Source organism: Archocentrus centrarchus, chromosome 10 (assembly GCF_007364275.1).
Source record: "Archocentrus centrarchus isolate MPI-CPG fArcCen1 chromosome 10, fArcCen1, whole genome shotgun sequence".
Lineage (NCBI taxonomy): Eukaryota > Metazoa > Chordata > Actinopteri > Cichliformes > Cichlidae > Archocentrus > Archocentrus centrarchus.
This window is the reverse complement of record NC_044355.1, coordinates 12,796,167-12,811,917: the sequence shown is the minus strand read 5'-3', so window position 1 is coordinate 12,811,917 and position 15,751 is coordinate 12,796,167. Positions and strand designations below refer to the sequence as shown.

General features: G+C 40.2%; 2 protein-coding genes across 2 annotated transcripts; one reads left to right on the top strand and one right to left on the bottom strand.

Annotated features, from left to right (window-relative positions):
- Positions 1-693: 693 nt before the first annotated feature.
- On the top strand, positions 694-3,359 carry LOC115786865 (protein RD3). Its single transcript, XM_030739328.1, has 3 exons — positions 694-944; positions 1,260-1,567; positions 1,891-3,359. Exons 1-3 carry the CDS (start codon positions 939-941, stop codon positions 2,261-2,263), a joined length of 687 nt encoding a protein of 228 aa, XP_030595188.1. The 5' UTR covers positions 694-938; the 3' UTR covers positions 2,264-3,359.
- Positions 3,360-3,799: 440 nt separating this feature from the next.
- Positions 3,800-11,007, bottom strand: stx5a (syntaxin 5A). Its single transcript, XM_030739733.1, is given in 13 exon segments — positions 3,800-5,082; positions 5,752-5,873; positions 6,327-6,430; positions 6,581-6,667; positions 7,836-7,917; positions 8,028-8,084; positions 8,369-8,485; positions 8,584-8,654; positions 8,749-8,804; positions 9,074-9,147; positions 10,291-10,310; positions 10,313-10,467; positions 10,961-11,007. Coding segments are annotated over 13 exon segments (1,152 nt in total). The 3' UTR covers positions 3,800-4,922.
- Positions 11,008-15,751: the final 4,744 nt, after the last annotated feature.

The following is a 15,751-nucleotide window of genomic DNA, read 5'->3' as shown; positions in this document are numbered from 1 at the left end:
ATTATGACAGTTATTGCAACTACTCATTCTTCCAGGTAGGCTCTGGATTTGAATGTAATCTGGGATTTGGTGGCTCAGTGCTGAGTGGTGTGGAAACCCAGGCACCACACTGCAGTTACCTTATCTACAATACAATGTCATATGCTAGCTGGTGGGACAGACGGCTAACACCCAGTGTGTGAAAGTGAGATTAGGTTAGTAGTTATGTAATTTAGTGTAACAACAGTCTGGTAATTGCCAGTGTGTTTGAAGGATTATTGTCTGTCCACTGAAAGACTATATTTCAGACTACCAGTATGCTATTTTAAAGACTGTACTGGGTATAATGGTATGTCTACCAGTTTGAAACCAAAATTCTGCTGGTTTAAGTTTCGTGACTGACTGGAAATGAGTCTGTCACACTCTGAAAGTGGTTGGAAATGTCTTTGAGGAAGGTATATGTGACCTGCAACCTTCACTACATCTTTACTGCAGACAAGAGATAAAATCATGAAAAACATGCAAAGAGAAGTGGCAAAATCAAAATAACATAGCATACCAAAGTCCCTATGCTGTTATATAAATACCCCACCTGAATTCTGGCTGTCACACACACAGAAACACAAACACACACAGTTCTCCCAGGTGTACACTCATGTCATGAGGTAAGCTCCTCTCGTCACTCATTCTTTATTAATACAGGATTACATGTATTCTCAATCCCACACTGGCACACATACTACACACACCCCTCGCAGAAATACACACACTGTCTGTCAGGGACCTTCACTGGTAGCAAAGCAGTCAGGTAGCTGTGAGCCACCAGCTGGAGTCTCAAGATCTTCATCCACTTTGAATGTCGCAAGGCCATGCAGGCCCGCTGCTGACAGAGGCTTCACCAAACAAGTGTTGGATATTCATCAGAAGAGAAGATACTGCGACTTTGTAACCCTTGTTTCATGAAGGTAAGACAACAGTTACATATATCCACTAACAAGCAGGAGAGAAGTTAGAACAGTAAGCTCATGTGTCATTGAGAAACATGTTTGCATTAACATAGGACCATTCTAACTAATATGATTTTTTTAAACTTAAATAGACAGTTAAGGTTTTCAGGTATTTTAGATCACATCAAAGTTTTAAACTTTACAGATTGGCTGCTGAGGTGACTTTAATGGTCTCTATGTGATCATTTGCTTTAAATACTCTGAACTCAAACATGCTGAAGGTCACATCTTACAGATTGTTTCTTTTTCACCAACTCTGTGCTTCCTTCCCAGATGTTTCCTTGGTCTGCTGTTTTCACCCTTGAGCCCAAAGTGCCCGGCCAGCGAACTACTGAGGAGCTGGTAACCAATACTCTGATGCTGGAGCTGGGAGCCATGGTCAAGCGCACTGAACGTATCCGCTTAGAAAGGGCAACAGAGGGTCGGCGCCGCCGTCGCAGCTCTTCCTCTACAGCAGACTACAGCTGGCTGGCAAGCACCCCGACCCCACAACCCTACGAGCTCACTCCCAATGACCTGCTGGAGCTGCAAGACCTCTGTGCCAAGATCCCTCCTGCACAGTGTGGGCCTGTGATCGTCAGGTAAGAAAGAGGGGCTGACATAGAGATAGGCTGGCAGGAAAAAGATGGAGCTGAAAGTAAAACCCAGAGACACTATTCAAAGAAGAGAGAGCTGCAGGATTCCAGTCTAATCCTTATTATACTCTAAGCAATAACTTGCTGATCTACACAACTGTCAGATCCACAGTTATTAAAGTTAACCTTTAAAAGTTAAGGTGAGGCTCATATTATTCTGTCTGCTTCTGCCTGCTTTGGTACCTGTTGTTTTTGTTTTGCCTTGCCTACAGAGAAGTGTGAATCTAAGTCTGCTCCTATTACATTTAACTCCCTTCCTGCTGCTGCAGGTTCAGGAGGCTGGTGTCACAGATGGAGCCCGAGGTTCATGAGGTTCCTCGGCTGTTCCGCTCTGTGCTGCGCGACTGCGTGGATGAGATGAATGGAAACGATGAGGTTCCGACTCAGGACGTGCCATTTGAGAAGCAGCAGCGCAGCAAGAGCCTCTCCTTTGTCACTTTCCGCACAAAGTTCCGCACAGGGCATTTCCTAAAGGGCAGCACCTTGAGAGGCTCCAGGGGGAACCTGCAGCAGCAGGTGGATTGGTCTGATGATGAGGAGGATGGCGAAGGGGAGGAGGAAGCCATAAAGTCCAGGGCGAGGAAGGGAAGGAGTAAGAGCATGCCGGAGATCACCCCTATAGAGCAGAGTGCTCAGGGTTGAGAATAGGTGGGGGAGTCAGGAGAGAAATAATGCAGAGGGCCATGTGCAAGGGAGGGGAGGAGAATCTGTAGGAGTCAGAGAGAAAAGTAGGTGAGTCCAGATTATACAGGACAAGCATTAATATGGGGAAGAAAGGACAGAGGAAAGGTAGCTGTCACGGAAACAAGGGACAAATATAAATTTGAAAAATGTTTCTTTCTAAATTTTTTTGCTTCTTTCAAAAGATGGAAAAAAGTCAAGAGAGGACTTAAATAGATTCCCTCACTGGCAGCTTTAGAGAAAGAATTATTGTTCTGATGATTTCTGTTGGGTAAATGTGAAACTGCTCTTTGATATTGTTTTATGTAAATAAGACCAAACACACTAAATACAAATTAGTTTTGTGGGTATTAAACCAAAGTACTGGACAAACTAACATTTTGATATGACTATGGCACTATATGAGAAATCCATAAAACACTAGCCCTATTACAGTTTCTAATGAGAAAGGCATAAATCCCTGTATCAAATCTGAGGGGTCCTATTATGCTCATTTCACCTCATATTTTTGAGTAGTTTTGCCTAATTCACACTTCAAAATAATCCCTCTTTGTCTAAGACTGGGCCTGAAACAAGCTATATTAGCTCCTTGCACTTTAAGACCGCTTTATTCTGATTGGTAACAGATGGGTGGGGTTTCTGTGCCTGAATACAGATCTTCTTTCGGCTGCTCTCTTGCCACAGTGGATCATCTCTCTCCATCTCAATCTATCCCTAGCATCCACCTCAGTCCCACCAACCTCCTCCATGTCTTCCTTTACTATGTCCATGAACCTTCGTTGTGGTCTTGCTATTTATCTCCTACCTGGCAGCTCCATCTTCAACACTGTCCATTATATCCACTATCCATCTCCCTCCCCTCCAATGGCTGGGGTGACATACAGATCCAGGAGACAGGGAGAAAGAAACAAATGAGCATTTAGAGCAGTCTGAATTCTGAGTTGTTGGTTCACAGGGATTATTGACCTCATAGTTTTAAACATGAGCCATGTTTAACATGAGCATCAATCATTATTACTGTACTGAGATAAATTAAGAATAATAGGTAAAAAAAAAACAAAAAAAGGGCTGTCTGATAAATAAGGAACACATCACATAAACAAAAACACATTATGTAACAGGACAGCCATCTTCTGTAGACTCAGCAGCCACAGTCTGGCTCAGATGACCAGCTCAGTTAACAGGTGCTCTCCCATCAAGCAAAGCCTTGCAAGCAGAAAATAACTAGATTCATATTGTTGTTACTACACCATGTTCTGATCTCTTCTGTGTAATTAAAACACTGCTTTTTCACAAAAATGTCTTTTTTTAAAAAAAACAGAAGCATCAAACATTTGAGACTAAATGTTTAGATGCAAATCTGTCTGACATCTGCATTGTTGTAAAAATTAAAAAAAAAGAAAGAAAAAAAGACTAAATATAAACTGCAGCACCAGTCACAGCTAATTAAAGCACTGCTGACTAATCCTCTTATCACGAGAAAATCTCACACATGAATGCCAGCACCCCATTACTGTTTTATTAATGTGCAATACATCATTATAACTATTTGCACTTTATACACCGAAGTCAAGGCATTTGGCTAAAAAAAACAAAAAAAAAAAAACAAACAAACAAAAAAAAAAGCAGGAAAAATAGGAACTTTTTTTTTTTTTAAAAGCTGTGGTCATTTAAATAACATCCTGTACATTAGGAAGATAATGAGGTGCACAGGTATCCAACCAGACACTTCCAGGGAACCAGTCACTTCACAACCAGTGTTACCCCTTCATACGCACTGATCCTTCTGCAGCACTCGGTGAGTAAGGTTTAAACCTTTTTGACCGTTAAACCTCCCCGAAGGCTGCTCACCACACAGCTTCATTTAAAAACAGTGCTGTTACATAATATTTCTTACAGCTCCTGGCTCAAATACACTGCAAACTTCCCTTCAGCTGGCTATGACTGCCTTCTTGGACCACAGCGAGTCTCTCTGTATTGTGTCACAGTTCAATAACAGTACCCATTTGGCAAATGAAGCAAAATAGAAAATAACTGGATTAAAATAAAAAAAATATATATTCCACATCATAGCTGAATGGTGGTGGGTTAAGAATTGCTGATAAATGAGAGACAGTTATGCTGTTCCAGAAAAAGGCAGGTACACTATGAAGCAAAATAATCTGAGGATTAAGTCCAGTTCTACTGTTTGGCTTTGAAATAATAATTAGAAAGGATGACATGTAGTAAAAGGGGTAAACAAGAAATCAACCATAAGACAGTTTGCAGAATCAAACCATTAAATTAGAGCCATTTGAGTAAATGTTTATGAATAGTTGGTCAAAGTACAATACAGAGCAGCTTTTTGCTCTCTCTCTCTCTCTATACAAAGTGGGAATTTTTAGACCATTTATTTATTTTATTTGAGAGTTCAACATCTTCATTCTCCACTGAAGTGTCTAATTAAGACTGAAAGTTTGTGGCTTGGGACTAACTGACAGGTCCATATTTGAGTGGATCCCAAAAGCCTCCATGAAACCGTGATAGAGAAGTCTCAAAATACGTCGTCCCAGTCTAGCTTTAATTTTATTCTCCCTCATTCGGAACGGTTTTCCCCTGACGTCGACCGCTCCTCTCTCCTTTAAGCAAAGAAGACGACAAAGATGATGAAGAAGACGACGAGGACCAGAAAGATCTTGATCATCAGCCAGCGGTTGGAGGAGACCGACTGGAAGTATTTGAGGATCTCTGTGTGGGCGGCCTCCACGTTCAGCTGGGTGTCCTCCACGTTTGCGTCGATCCTGTGAAGACACAAGCCAGTGAAACTGTGGACTGCTTTTACCTCTCATCAGCTTGTATAAAATCTGTCTATTTTTCTTTTATTTTAAAGACTAAGGAAAGTCCAATACTAACTCAAATAATTTTATTTCACATAATACATCGTCTGAACATCAATTTCATAGGCTTATATGCTTACTGACACTGAAAAATAACCTTATTCACAATATCAGTATGTTTGTCATCAATCACTAACAATGACTTCCTTTTGATTTAAGATATCAATTTCACTGTGTACCAATTAATTTCGAAATATAACATTTTTTGCTCCTTCCATTTCAAGTTATGAAATCAGAATTTTCTCTTTAATGTCTCGTTTGTATCAAAGAAAGTTGGTAAAAGCTTTTGTTTCAGGCTCCTCTGACTGGCATAAGTTACCTTAAAGTATTTGCTCCAAATCTTCTTCTCACTCACTGAAGCATGCTCTTTTTTGTTATTTCAAACCATACTACTTATATTTTCAATAAGTTACTCCTTTTCCTTTATTCTGATTATCACATTTTATTCCTTTTCTAAGTCCTCTGAAAACAAGATGCTATAATAAATGTGTCACTTCCACCCTCTCTCATTTTCACTCATGTAAAACTCTCTTTTATCCCCCCGAACCTCGTCAGTTTCCATTCCTAGCTCACCTCTGGATGGTCTCCTCTTGTTCCTTGACCATGTGCGCCAGCTGCTGGAATATGGAGCCCAGTTCCACGATGGTGCTCTCGATGTTCTGCATGGTGTCTGCGCGGCTCTGGATGTACGAGTCCTGTAGCCACAAAAAGGACACATAGAATTTTAATCTAATATTTAAGTTAAGTTAATCTTGCATAAAAGTCAGTCTTGTTGTGGTAAACCTCACTACAGACTTGATTTTTTTTTGTGCAAGCACATTATAAGCACTAAATATCAGCTGAAGGCAAGAGATTTGGAGCCAATATAGATTTGCAGAGAAACAAATAAATATTGGTGTCAAAATTTAGAACAAACATGCTTCAAACATTTAATTTTCTATACATTAAAAAATGATGTAGCAAGAAATCTGCCCAATTTTAAATGAATTTATTTTATCAGAGATCAGTAAAAAAAACTGACATTGGTAATTGGAAAAATGCTGATTATCTGCCCTAATATTCTACCAGTCCAATAATCAACTGTTCCCTCATAAGCACATGTTCTTCACCATCTGTCTGACTTTAGCAAAAAAGCACCAACATCCTACCTGCTCATCAATAAGTTGGAGCTGCAAGGGGTTTGTCGGAGAGTCCATATCAATGGCCACATCCCCCCGGCTCCGGGACTCTTCCTGCATCAGGACCGAGCCATCTGCAGGGACACACACGCACACAAAAAAATACAACACACACATGATCACAGAAATCTTCTATGGTACGGGGGGAAAAGCAGAAAGAACAGCGGGCACATACAGTAGCTAGTTATACCCGCTGGGAGAGTCAAAACATTCCCGGGAAATACCTTTTAAATTTGCGGTTGTATAGCCCTGGCAGTCATTGCGCGGCTCACGAGCTGCATGCGGCTCCTGGGCCCCTTTTTTGCGGCTCCCTAAAATATTTTTTCATTTTTGCATTACAGAGGACCAAATACAATAGTAATCATTCACAAGGACTTTGAGCAGTTTCCTATTACAACAGGTGCTGTTTGGAAAAGTACACTGGCAGTCAAAACTTCTCCACAACCAGTGCCATTTTTGAAAAAACTCAAGCAACATGCTCAGTGTAAGTACATCAAAATTAGAAAGGATAAATGAACGAGTGAATGTACACTAAAAAGTTGTCTATTCTGTTAATAAGTGATTTTTTTGTGCATATATTTGTCTGTCACAAGGGTTATACCAAGTACCTTTTAGGAGGTATTTTTCCCATTAAACTTTAAACACTGAGTCAAGTAGAGAAGCTTAAATATTTATCCCATCATCTGTCAAATGATAAACAAAATCGGCTAAGTGTCTCATTTCAGAGATAATAATTGAGCCAATTTTCATTTGGACCTGGGTTATCCCCAATAAATTTATTTAAAATCATTCTTAATATCCGTCTTTTTCCTTTCTAAAATTTCAAAGCATTTACAGTGAGCATTTTACATGGTATTTAGTCAAAAATGCTGAAATAAAGGCTGTTTATGAACTTTTTACTGGCAGTGTAAATGCATGTACATAAGCACTTGAGCTCGCTGCGCTCATTAGAGGGTCTCTGGTAAGAAGCCTGTTCAGCAAAATGTTTAATCAATCATTTTAGCAGAACGATGAATTGAGCAGGAGCCAGCCATGTCGAGTATTTGCCTCCAAGACACAACAAAGAACCAATCACGGTGTGTTCACTCTAATACACTCTTTGTATGTGTCGAGTAACGACTGTTCTCATTTGCTGGAGGAGTCCACACTTTTAGATGATTGCACATGACCATAAATGTAACATTACATTACATTACATCAGCCAGTCCAAAACCAGCCATGTTTCCGGTCCGCTTTTACCCTCGCCTGTATTACAGAAGCTAACGTGCTGCATGTCGATACTGCCAAAGTTTAAACCACCTGCAGCCCTTAAGCTCCACAAAATGTGGTTGAGGCAAAACTTTTCACACAAACAATATTCAGGATAGAGTGAACACGCCTTCATTAAGATACAAAGCATGCATTGTTTACTTTAATACTAGACCCTTGTTAAAAATCAGAATGAGCAACTTGAAACATGAAGCTGAGATGCAGACTTACTGAAGTTGTTGGCCATGAGAGGAGAAGACGACACTGGAGGCTGCGAGAACTGCTCTCTTCTGCTACGCTGCTGCTTCAGGTTCTGCAGAAGAGTCAAATGATGAAGAGTCAAAGACAGAAGAAACCACTGCCTTATACAGAGAGCTTTACGTATTATCACTGTTTGCCTTTGAATGTTGACGCGGTTCTCACCTCTGTTCTGACTTCTAGGACCGATTTGAAGTCATTGGACATAGACGCCAGCTTTGACTGCGAATAACAAAAAGGTAACAAAAGTGCTGCTTCATTTAGTTATTAAAAAATATGAGATTCAAAACTACTGAAAATTAGTATTCTTTCAGTTAATTAGCTACATATGTTCCTGTTTTACTTGTACACAAAGAGCTTCATTAAAAGGTTCAAAGGTTGAAGTTTCTTTTTAGATCAAGTTCAAATTCTCGTCCCAATGAGCAAAACACAGCTTAAAAATTAGAGTTTAGCAGGATTTTAAATAACTACTTGCACATATATAGTACAAAATAATATGGCTATACCTGCAATGACACCACTATAGTGTTAGAGTGTGTTTGGATGTGTCGGCCACCCGGAGCTCCACGGGACCTCACCAAGTCCTGCAGCTGTGCTATCTGTTTGTTTAGACTGTTAATGTCCTAAGACATAAATGAAGAAAAGGGGAATTTAGCATATGACGCTTATTAGATATAAACAGGACTGACATGCTTCACTGAACAGTGACAATTTGACTCACTTGCTTAATGATATACGTCAGCTCCTCGATTTCCACCGCCTTGTCGTCAAATAGAGATTTTCTTTTTGCCACTAAAACATTAAAATAACAGCATGTAGATAACATTGGCGGTAACACACTCAAACATTTGAAATGAAGCTGAAATGACATTAAATGAACACTTACAAATTGTGAGCTTTTCCAGTTTGGCAAACGTATTGCTCAAGTCTTTACCAATTCTCCTACAAGGATAAAAATCAAAAGTTAAATCTCCATCATGTACAGACCAAATAAGTATGTTTACTTAGATAAATCAGATAAAAAAGCCCTAGGCAGATCTTTTCACTCGAACTCAGTAACTACAACTAAGAGAAACAACTTTTTATATGCTGTGACAGACAGTGAAGACAATACTGTATGAATACAACAAATGTAATAGTCAATATGAAAATAAAGGAACAGCAAATATGTATGAGGAAACATATGAGAAAACAGACTTTGAGGAACTTACTTGGCCATAACCGTAAAGTCACTGCGCTGCCTGAGGGCACTGAGCGCTGGCTTACTGGGCTGGACTCCATTCTGCTACAGGAGGAACAAAGTAGAGGATATGAGATGGAGAAATACATTTAAAAGAGGGCATGACGTGTAACTTGTGATAAGAAGAAAACTTATTTTAAATGAATCAATTAGTCAAACAACAGAATTTATGATTCTGATTTTGCTTGACCTAAAAAACAAACAAAAAAAAAACCCTCCATCATCAATTCAATATGAAATAAAACCTAAATATTACATTATTTAAAAAAAAAAAAAAAAACATGGCTAAATAAATGTGTCTAATGGTTTCACATTCTAAGTGCCGATTATTATATCACACAAACATGCATTATTGAGATCAATAAAAACAGTGATATTTAGGGGTACAAAACTATATCATAACAAAAAGAATGTGGTTCTTTAAAATAAAATACAGAAGACAATTTGAATTTGTTGAGATGTTTTTACCATCACTACCCAGGGTTACCTGCATCCAAAAAAAAAAAAAAAAATGCAAGCCTTCCTCCAAAGAAATAACCAAGACTGTGATTTACCCAGTAGGGTTTTTAATTTGCTCACTTAAAATGGCTTTTTAGACTACATTTTTCTTTATTAATGATCATGATCAATCTTAACTATTAAGTAATCATGCCTCAAAGGCCCACTTTGAGCCTGGAAAAGAATGTAAATCACATTTGTCACTGTTATTTGGGTATTCACAGAGAGGAGAATTACAAGGAACCAAAAGCAAAAGTAAAGCCAAGTCCAAAATTACAAGATACAAAAAAACAGAACAGTAACTGTTATTTGAGCTGCCCTGTTATAAAGTTTTGAGCTAACTCTTGTCTACTCCCACATTACTTGATCTTACTCTGCGTCATTGTGGTCAAAATTGCACAGCAAGCATCCGGAGGATTTGGTGCATTTGTTATTGAGACTGGGAAGACATGGCGCGTTGTATTTGTATTGTAATACCTACTGTAGCCTTGTCCCCGGAATTAGATTAAAAAAACAAAAAAAAACATGTAAACTTATAATGGGAAAATGTTTTAAACTAAGCTGAAAACGACCAAATCAACTCTGAAAATAAATTTAATTAAAGCTAAGAAACCCAATAAACAATAAAAATATGAAACTATAATAGGTCTGGGAGGGTGATGAGTGGCTGTCTTTTTAGACACAACAGACCTGTCTGCCCTGGAGAGATTACAGGCTGACTGGAACTCGAGTGTCCGGTCACGGCACGTCAGTTGCCGCTGATTATGAGTCACCAGCCCGCTGTAGACCAAACACCGCCTGGGCTGCCGGGTCCTCCTCCTCCTATGGTCTATCTGATGGATAAATAGAAACCTCCCGTACGGACAAATTCACACCAAGAGTGGTTATCCTTCATGTCTTGGGGGGGAAAAGCCACCTGTTAGCTTCACAGGCCGACAGCTTCAAATTCAACAGACAAAAAAGACAAAAATTCATCGAAAGGACCGCGTCAGCGGGGTAATAAAGCGCGAATAACCGCGCAAAGGCACACATAAATAAACAGAGGAGCTAAATATAAAAATTCCTTAGTAACGGTGATTATGTGGAGCCTGGACCGGCTCTGTTTGGTATGAAGGCCGCCCGTCACGACACACAGCTGATCGCGGCCTGACCGGCTAACCAGCGGCTAACTTTAGCTCCAGAGAGCTAACCGGGCTTCCAACGGTCCCTCCTGCCTCCTCACCTCGGTGAAAACCGACTTCACTGACAGCGTGAGCTTTAATTTTATTCAATAAACAAAGCTAGTTGGGTTCTAACTCACCTGAATCGGTATCGCAACATATTCTAAGCCCTTGATTTTGTCTGATGAACACTACTCTACCCAGGAGTTAAAGTTCCAATCCGGTCAATTTCCGGCACTGACGTCATTGCCACGTCTACTTTACCGAGGCTGGAAATACCTTAGTGCCAGATCACGCCACGGGGGTCGACAAATCACCTGCTGAGAGGGCGCCAACAGGAGGACTTCAGTGCAGGAAACTGTACAGAAATTATTTAGTACAGTGTAACTGCTATAGCGGCCCAGGAGTGTCCTGTCTTAGCTGACAGGAGTGGCACCAGGGTAATTTCAGTTACTGTTGCCTTCCTATCAGTTTGAATCAATCCATTCTTCTCTGACCTCTGGCATCAACAAGGCCTTTTCTCCCAGGGAACTGGAGTCTGGAGTCTGTGATGATGGTGGGTGAGAGGAGGATGTTAGCAAAGCTGAAATACATTATGGACAACCCCCATCACCCTCTGCATGAGACCGTGGGTGTGCTGAGCAGCTCCTTCAGTCCTTGCTGCAGGAAGGAGCGCTTTCGCAGGTCATTCATTCCAACAGCAGTTAGACTTATAACACATCATGATGTCATGAGTCACTTGGACACGCTACCTCCACTTCCATCACTTATGCACACAGTGTACCTTTACATATAGTACATACACATTTTATTTATTTACACTCCCACCCATAATGCATAATGTGTATGCTGTATACCAATTACCGGCTGCAAATGTTCGGTATATAATGTTCTTGATGTCTGTATATAGTGTTTTGATGTATATGTGTCTATATGTGTGTATATGTATATGTGTATTGATATATATTTTATATAGATAGTGTTTTCTATTTTATTTTATTCTATTTTATTTTACTTCATCCTTCTCTGTCTACTTGTAATATGCATGCCTGTAATATGCAATTTCCCCATCGAGGGATCATTAAAGTTTTATCTTATCTGGTCTTATCTTAGTTAACTTGAACTTCAGCCATGTCTGGGCCTTTGTGCAGCTCCTTCTTCTGATTGGCTGCCCCTCATGGTAGGTGAGGCTTCTGTGCTCACAGCCAGAATTGCCTGTCTGATATAACCATTTTAGGATATCCTTTGTCTGTGATATCATACAGAGCAAAAACAAAAAAAAAAGTCTGAAACTGAGTGCCAGTTGGAATGGCTGTGGCTCAGGAGGTAGAGCAGATCATCTACTAATTGGAAGGTCTGTGTTTTGATCCCTGGCTGCTCCAGTCTCCATGCCAAAATATCTTTGAGCAAGATACTGAACCCAGAGTTGCTCCGGATGCATCAGAGTGTCAGTGCTAGATAGAAAGCATTTAGATGTAGAAAGCGCTTTCCATGGCTGCTATCAGCAATAGAAACTATGATATCATGATGCTAGTATCACTTGTTATAGAATAAAAGCCCCCTTTTTTTGGTATATCCCACCCCTAATGATAAGCACAACCATTTGTTTTTCAGCTATTCTTTTTTAGATTTGCTGCTGTACTTGGGATCATTGTCCTGCAAATCAGATGGCCTTACATTTGACTCTAGAATACGTTAGGAGTTTATGGTTGACTCTATAACTGAAAGATGCCCAGGTCCTGTGGCTGCAAAGCAAATCATCACTCCTCCACCACCGTGCTTGACAGCTGGTGTGAGGTGTTTGTGCTGATATGCTGTTTGTGGTGCTGTGCATTATTGCCAGAGTTCTCCACTTTGGTCCAAAGGACATTGTTCCACAAGTCTTGTAGTTTGTTCAGATGCAACTTTGCAAACCTAAGCTATGCTGCCATGTTCTTTTAGAGAGGAAACAGTATGCCTTCTTCAGTGCTTTCTTCTGGAAATCCTTCCAAAAACACTGAAGAAGTCATACTGTTTTTCTAATTGTTCTGTCATGAACTCTAACATTTAACACGCTGAGGCCTGTAGCATCTGAGCTGTAGCTCTATGTTTTTTTGCAATTTCTCTGAGCAACCCACGGCATGAGCTTTGGGTGAATTTGTTGGGTGGTCCACTCCTGGCAGGTTTGGCAGCATTATGAATGTTTTCCAATTGTGAATGAACTTTCTCACTGTAGAATAATGGACTTCAAATTTTTGGGAAATGACTGTATAACCATTTCCAGATTAATGGGCAGCAGCAAATGCTTCCTTAAGGTGACTGCTGGTGTCTTTCCTCTTTGCATTATGTTAACACACACCTGAATGCTCCAGACCTGCAAACTGCCAAATCTACTGCTTTTATAGAAGTGCTCACAGTTTGCTTGCTCACAGTTCTTAGTTTTTCACACACTGCTTCTGCACTTTGGCTTAATGTTTGTTCAGTAATGACATGGTGTAATATGTCACATTTTGTTGTTCATTTATGGCTGTGTTTACCTAATTTTGAAACCTGAATTGTAAACAGTAGAATTATAAAGAAGATCACTGTGTCAATAACATCTAAGTCAAAGAAGATGTGCCATTGTTACATTTAAATGCTGAAGGAAAAATTAAATCCTGAAGTTTCTGTGAGAGAAGACTGAGCAAACAGAGAGACACAGAACATGATTGGCTGCTGCCTCAGGTGATTCGACCAACCTGCAGGTACGGTATGGAAAGGGCGAGATAACATCCAGCAGGCTCTCTGATCTCCTCTCATGCCTACTGGTACCCGCATCCTCCGCCTGACGGGATCAAGCATGCCCAGACCACAAGTATGTCCTCTCCCATCTCCCTGATAGACCCCCAACCACAAACCCCACCCTGCACCTTTCCACCTACTACAGCTACACCTCATTCACCTTTTATACCTCACTTTAAACCACCAAATGTATCTCTTCCTCCCACTTTGAAATATCACTGTATTGTGTGTTTTAATCTATGCTGAAGGGAGTGTTTCCTATCAGGACAGAACAGTTTCTCCTTGAAAACTCCCTTGTCTTTGTGATTTCAATTCTTCTTCTTTTTTTTATGTATTACATTCACTGCTAAGCTAGATCTAATTTTATCATTCATAGTGTTATATTGTTTATGTATTTTCAAAACATTTATACTTCTTTTGGTCCTGATTAAATATGTGGACAATCTTTGGCTGGATTTCTGTAATGAAATCCTGTGAGTCTGAGCCATTGGATAGACTGCCATTCCCCTTAGGATTATTTGCAATAACTCATTAATCTCTGGCTTTTCTTACAGCACCACCATCATGTCACAGTATTTATTTGTCCAGTATTTAAAGCTAAAAACATTCCCATCAGCCTTTGTCACACATAGTTTTTAGTGCTAACTGGGATGTGGTAGCATGTTAACACATTACTTTGTTCACAGAGAACAAAATATAAGTATATATTTTCAAAATTGAGAGGAATTAAACTTCCTCATAACACAGACGTCTTCCTACTACATTCCCAGCCTGTTGACTCTATGCAAACTGTTTCCCATGTAGTAACAAGAGCCGTAAATCTTTTATCAAGGTTGATGTCCTTCACTGGAGTGAGAAAGACAAGGTCTGTGGATCCATGTTTCTGCTGAAGATAACACAGTTTGTTTATTCTGTAAAATGAAAAAAAGTTCTTTGTGTTCACAAGAGACTTTGAAAAAAAGCTCTCACTTTCCTGTCAGATCATCAGAACAACAGAAGCGCACACAAATCTTCTTTACTCTGCACATACTGAGCTAAATCTCACTTTTTTAAAAATTTTATCTGTGTTTCTCTCACATACACAGGAGAGCTGATACTATCTAACAACACACACAACACTCGCAGGCCAGATAGCGTCCAGTACCTGCTTGAACACAGCTGCTGCTACAAAAGCAGGGAGGAAACCATGGCTGGAGTTATTAGAAAAACAATGACGCCAAATGCAGAGAAAAGCAAGGTGGAAAAATACAGGAAAGCCTGATACAGGAGCAAAGACTGGCAGGGACAAAGTGATGAGTGCAGAGTGATGGAGACAGACACCAAGCTACTGGCATGCAGGAAGCATGCAGGAAGTCATGTTAATGTATGAAATGCACATGCACATTAGCAGAGATCATGTTTCTGCCTTTCATAACACAATTCTTAACATTTTTACAGGGTTTTGAGGAGGTGCAAGTGCCTTCTAAAAACTGCTTTTGAGGTTTGGTTGCATCGAAATTCATGACTCACTCTGTCCTTTTCGCTTTCCCTCTCCGTCTCACTAATCTTGCTGCTATATTTAGTCTTGGCGTTATGCCCTTCGACAGATAGGTTGGCAGCAGCACGTAGCTCATCTCCTCTCCAGTCTTTCCCCTCCTTTCCTTGCCTCCTCCAAATCAGATCCTGCAAGATCCAGCTGCCATTCACAAAGAGATGTTAACATTTAGCACACACTGCATCAATCATTACTAATAAGTCTGTTAGACGTGATCTTAAATATACATTCTGATATACAGGCAACCTGTAATTAACATTATCACCAGCCTCAGGTCTGAAGTCTTCTGCGTATGATGAAATATTCTGAGGGACTGAACATCACATTCCCAGCATCTTTCATCATCTTTACCACAAACGCCTGTGAGTGAAAGGCACTGTACTCGCCAGCAGGGCTGCAGACAGGTATGTGCACAGAATACACACACAAAATCTTCCCTCAGAGGCTCTCACACACTTGCAAATACAAACTGCTGGTATCTTTGCTGAGCACTGGGGCCACAAGTAGCACAAGTAAACAGACTCACTTGCACCGCAATAAAGCATCATAAATCAAACTGCTTAAGTAGATGCAGGTATCTCATGTGTAATTTTTCCACTCAACAATGTGGAGGCTGTGCACACCTTTGTACTTGCCCAGCTTCTGACTCAGCAGTACAGATGAGAGGAGGTGAGAAAACAATATTATGTCTCATAAC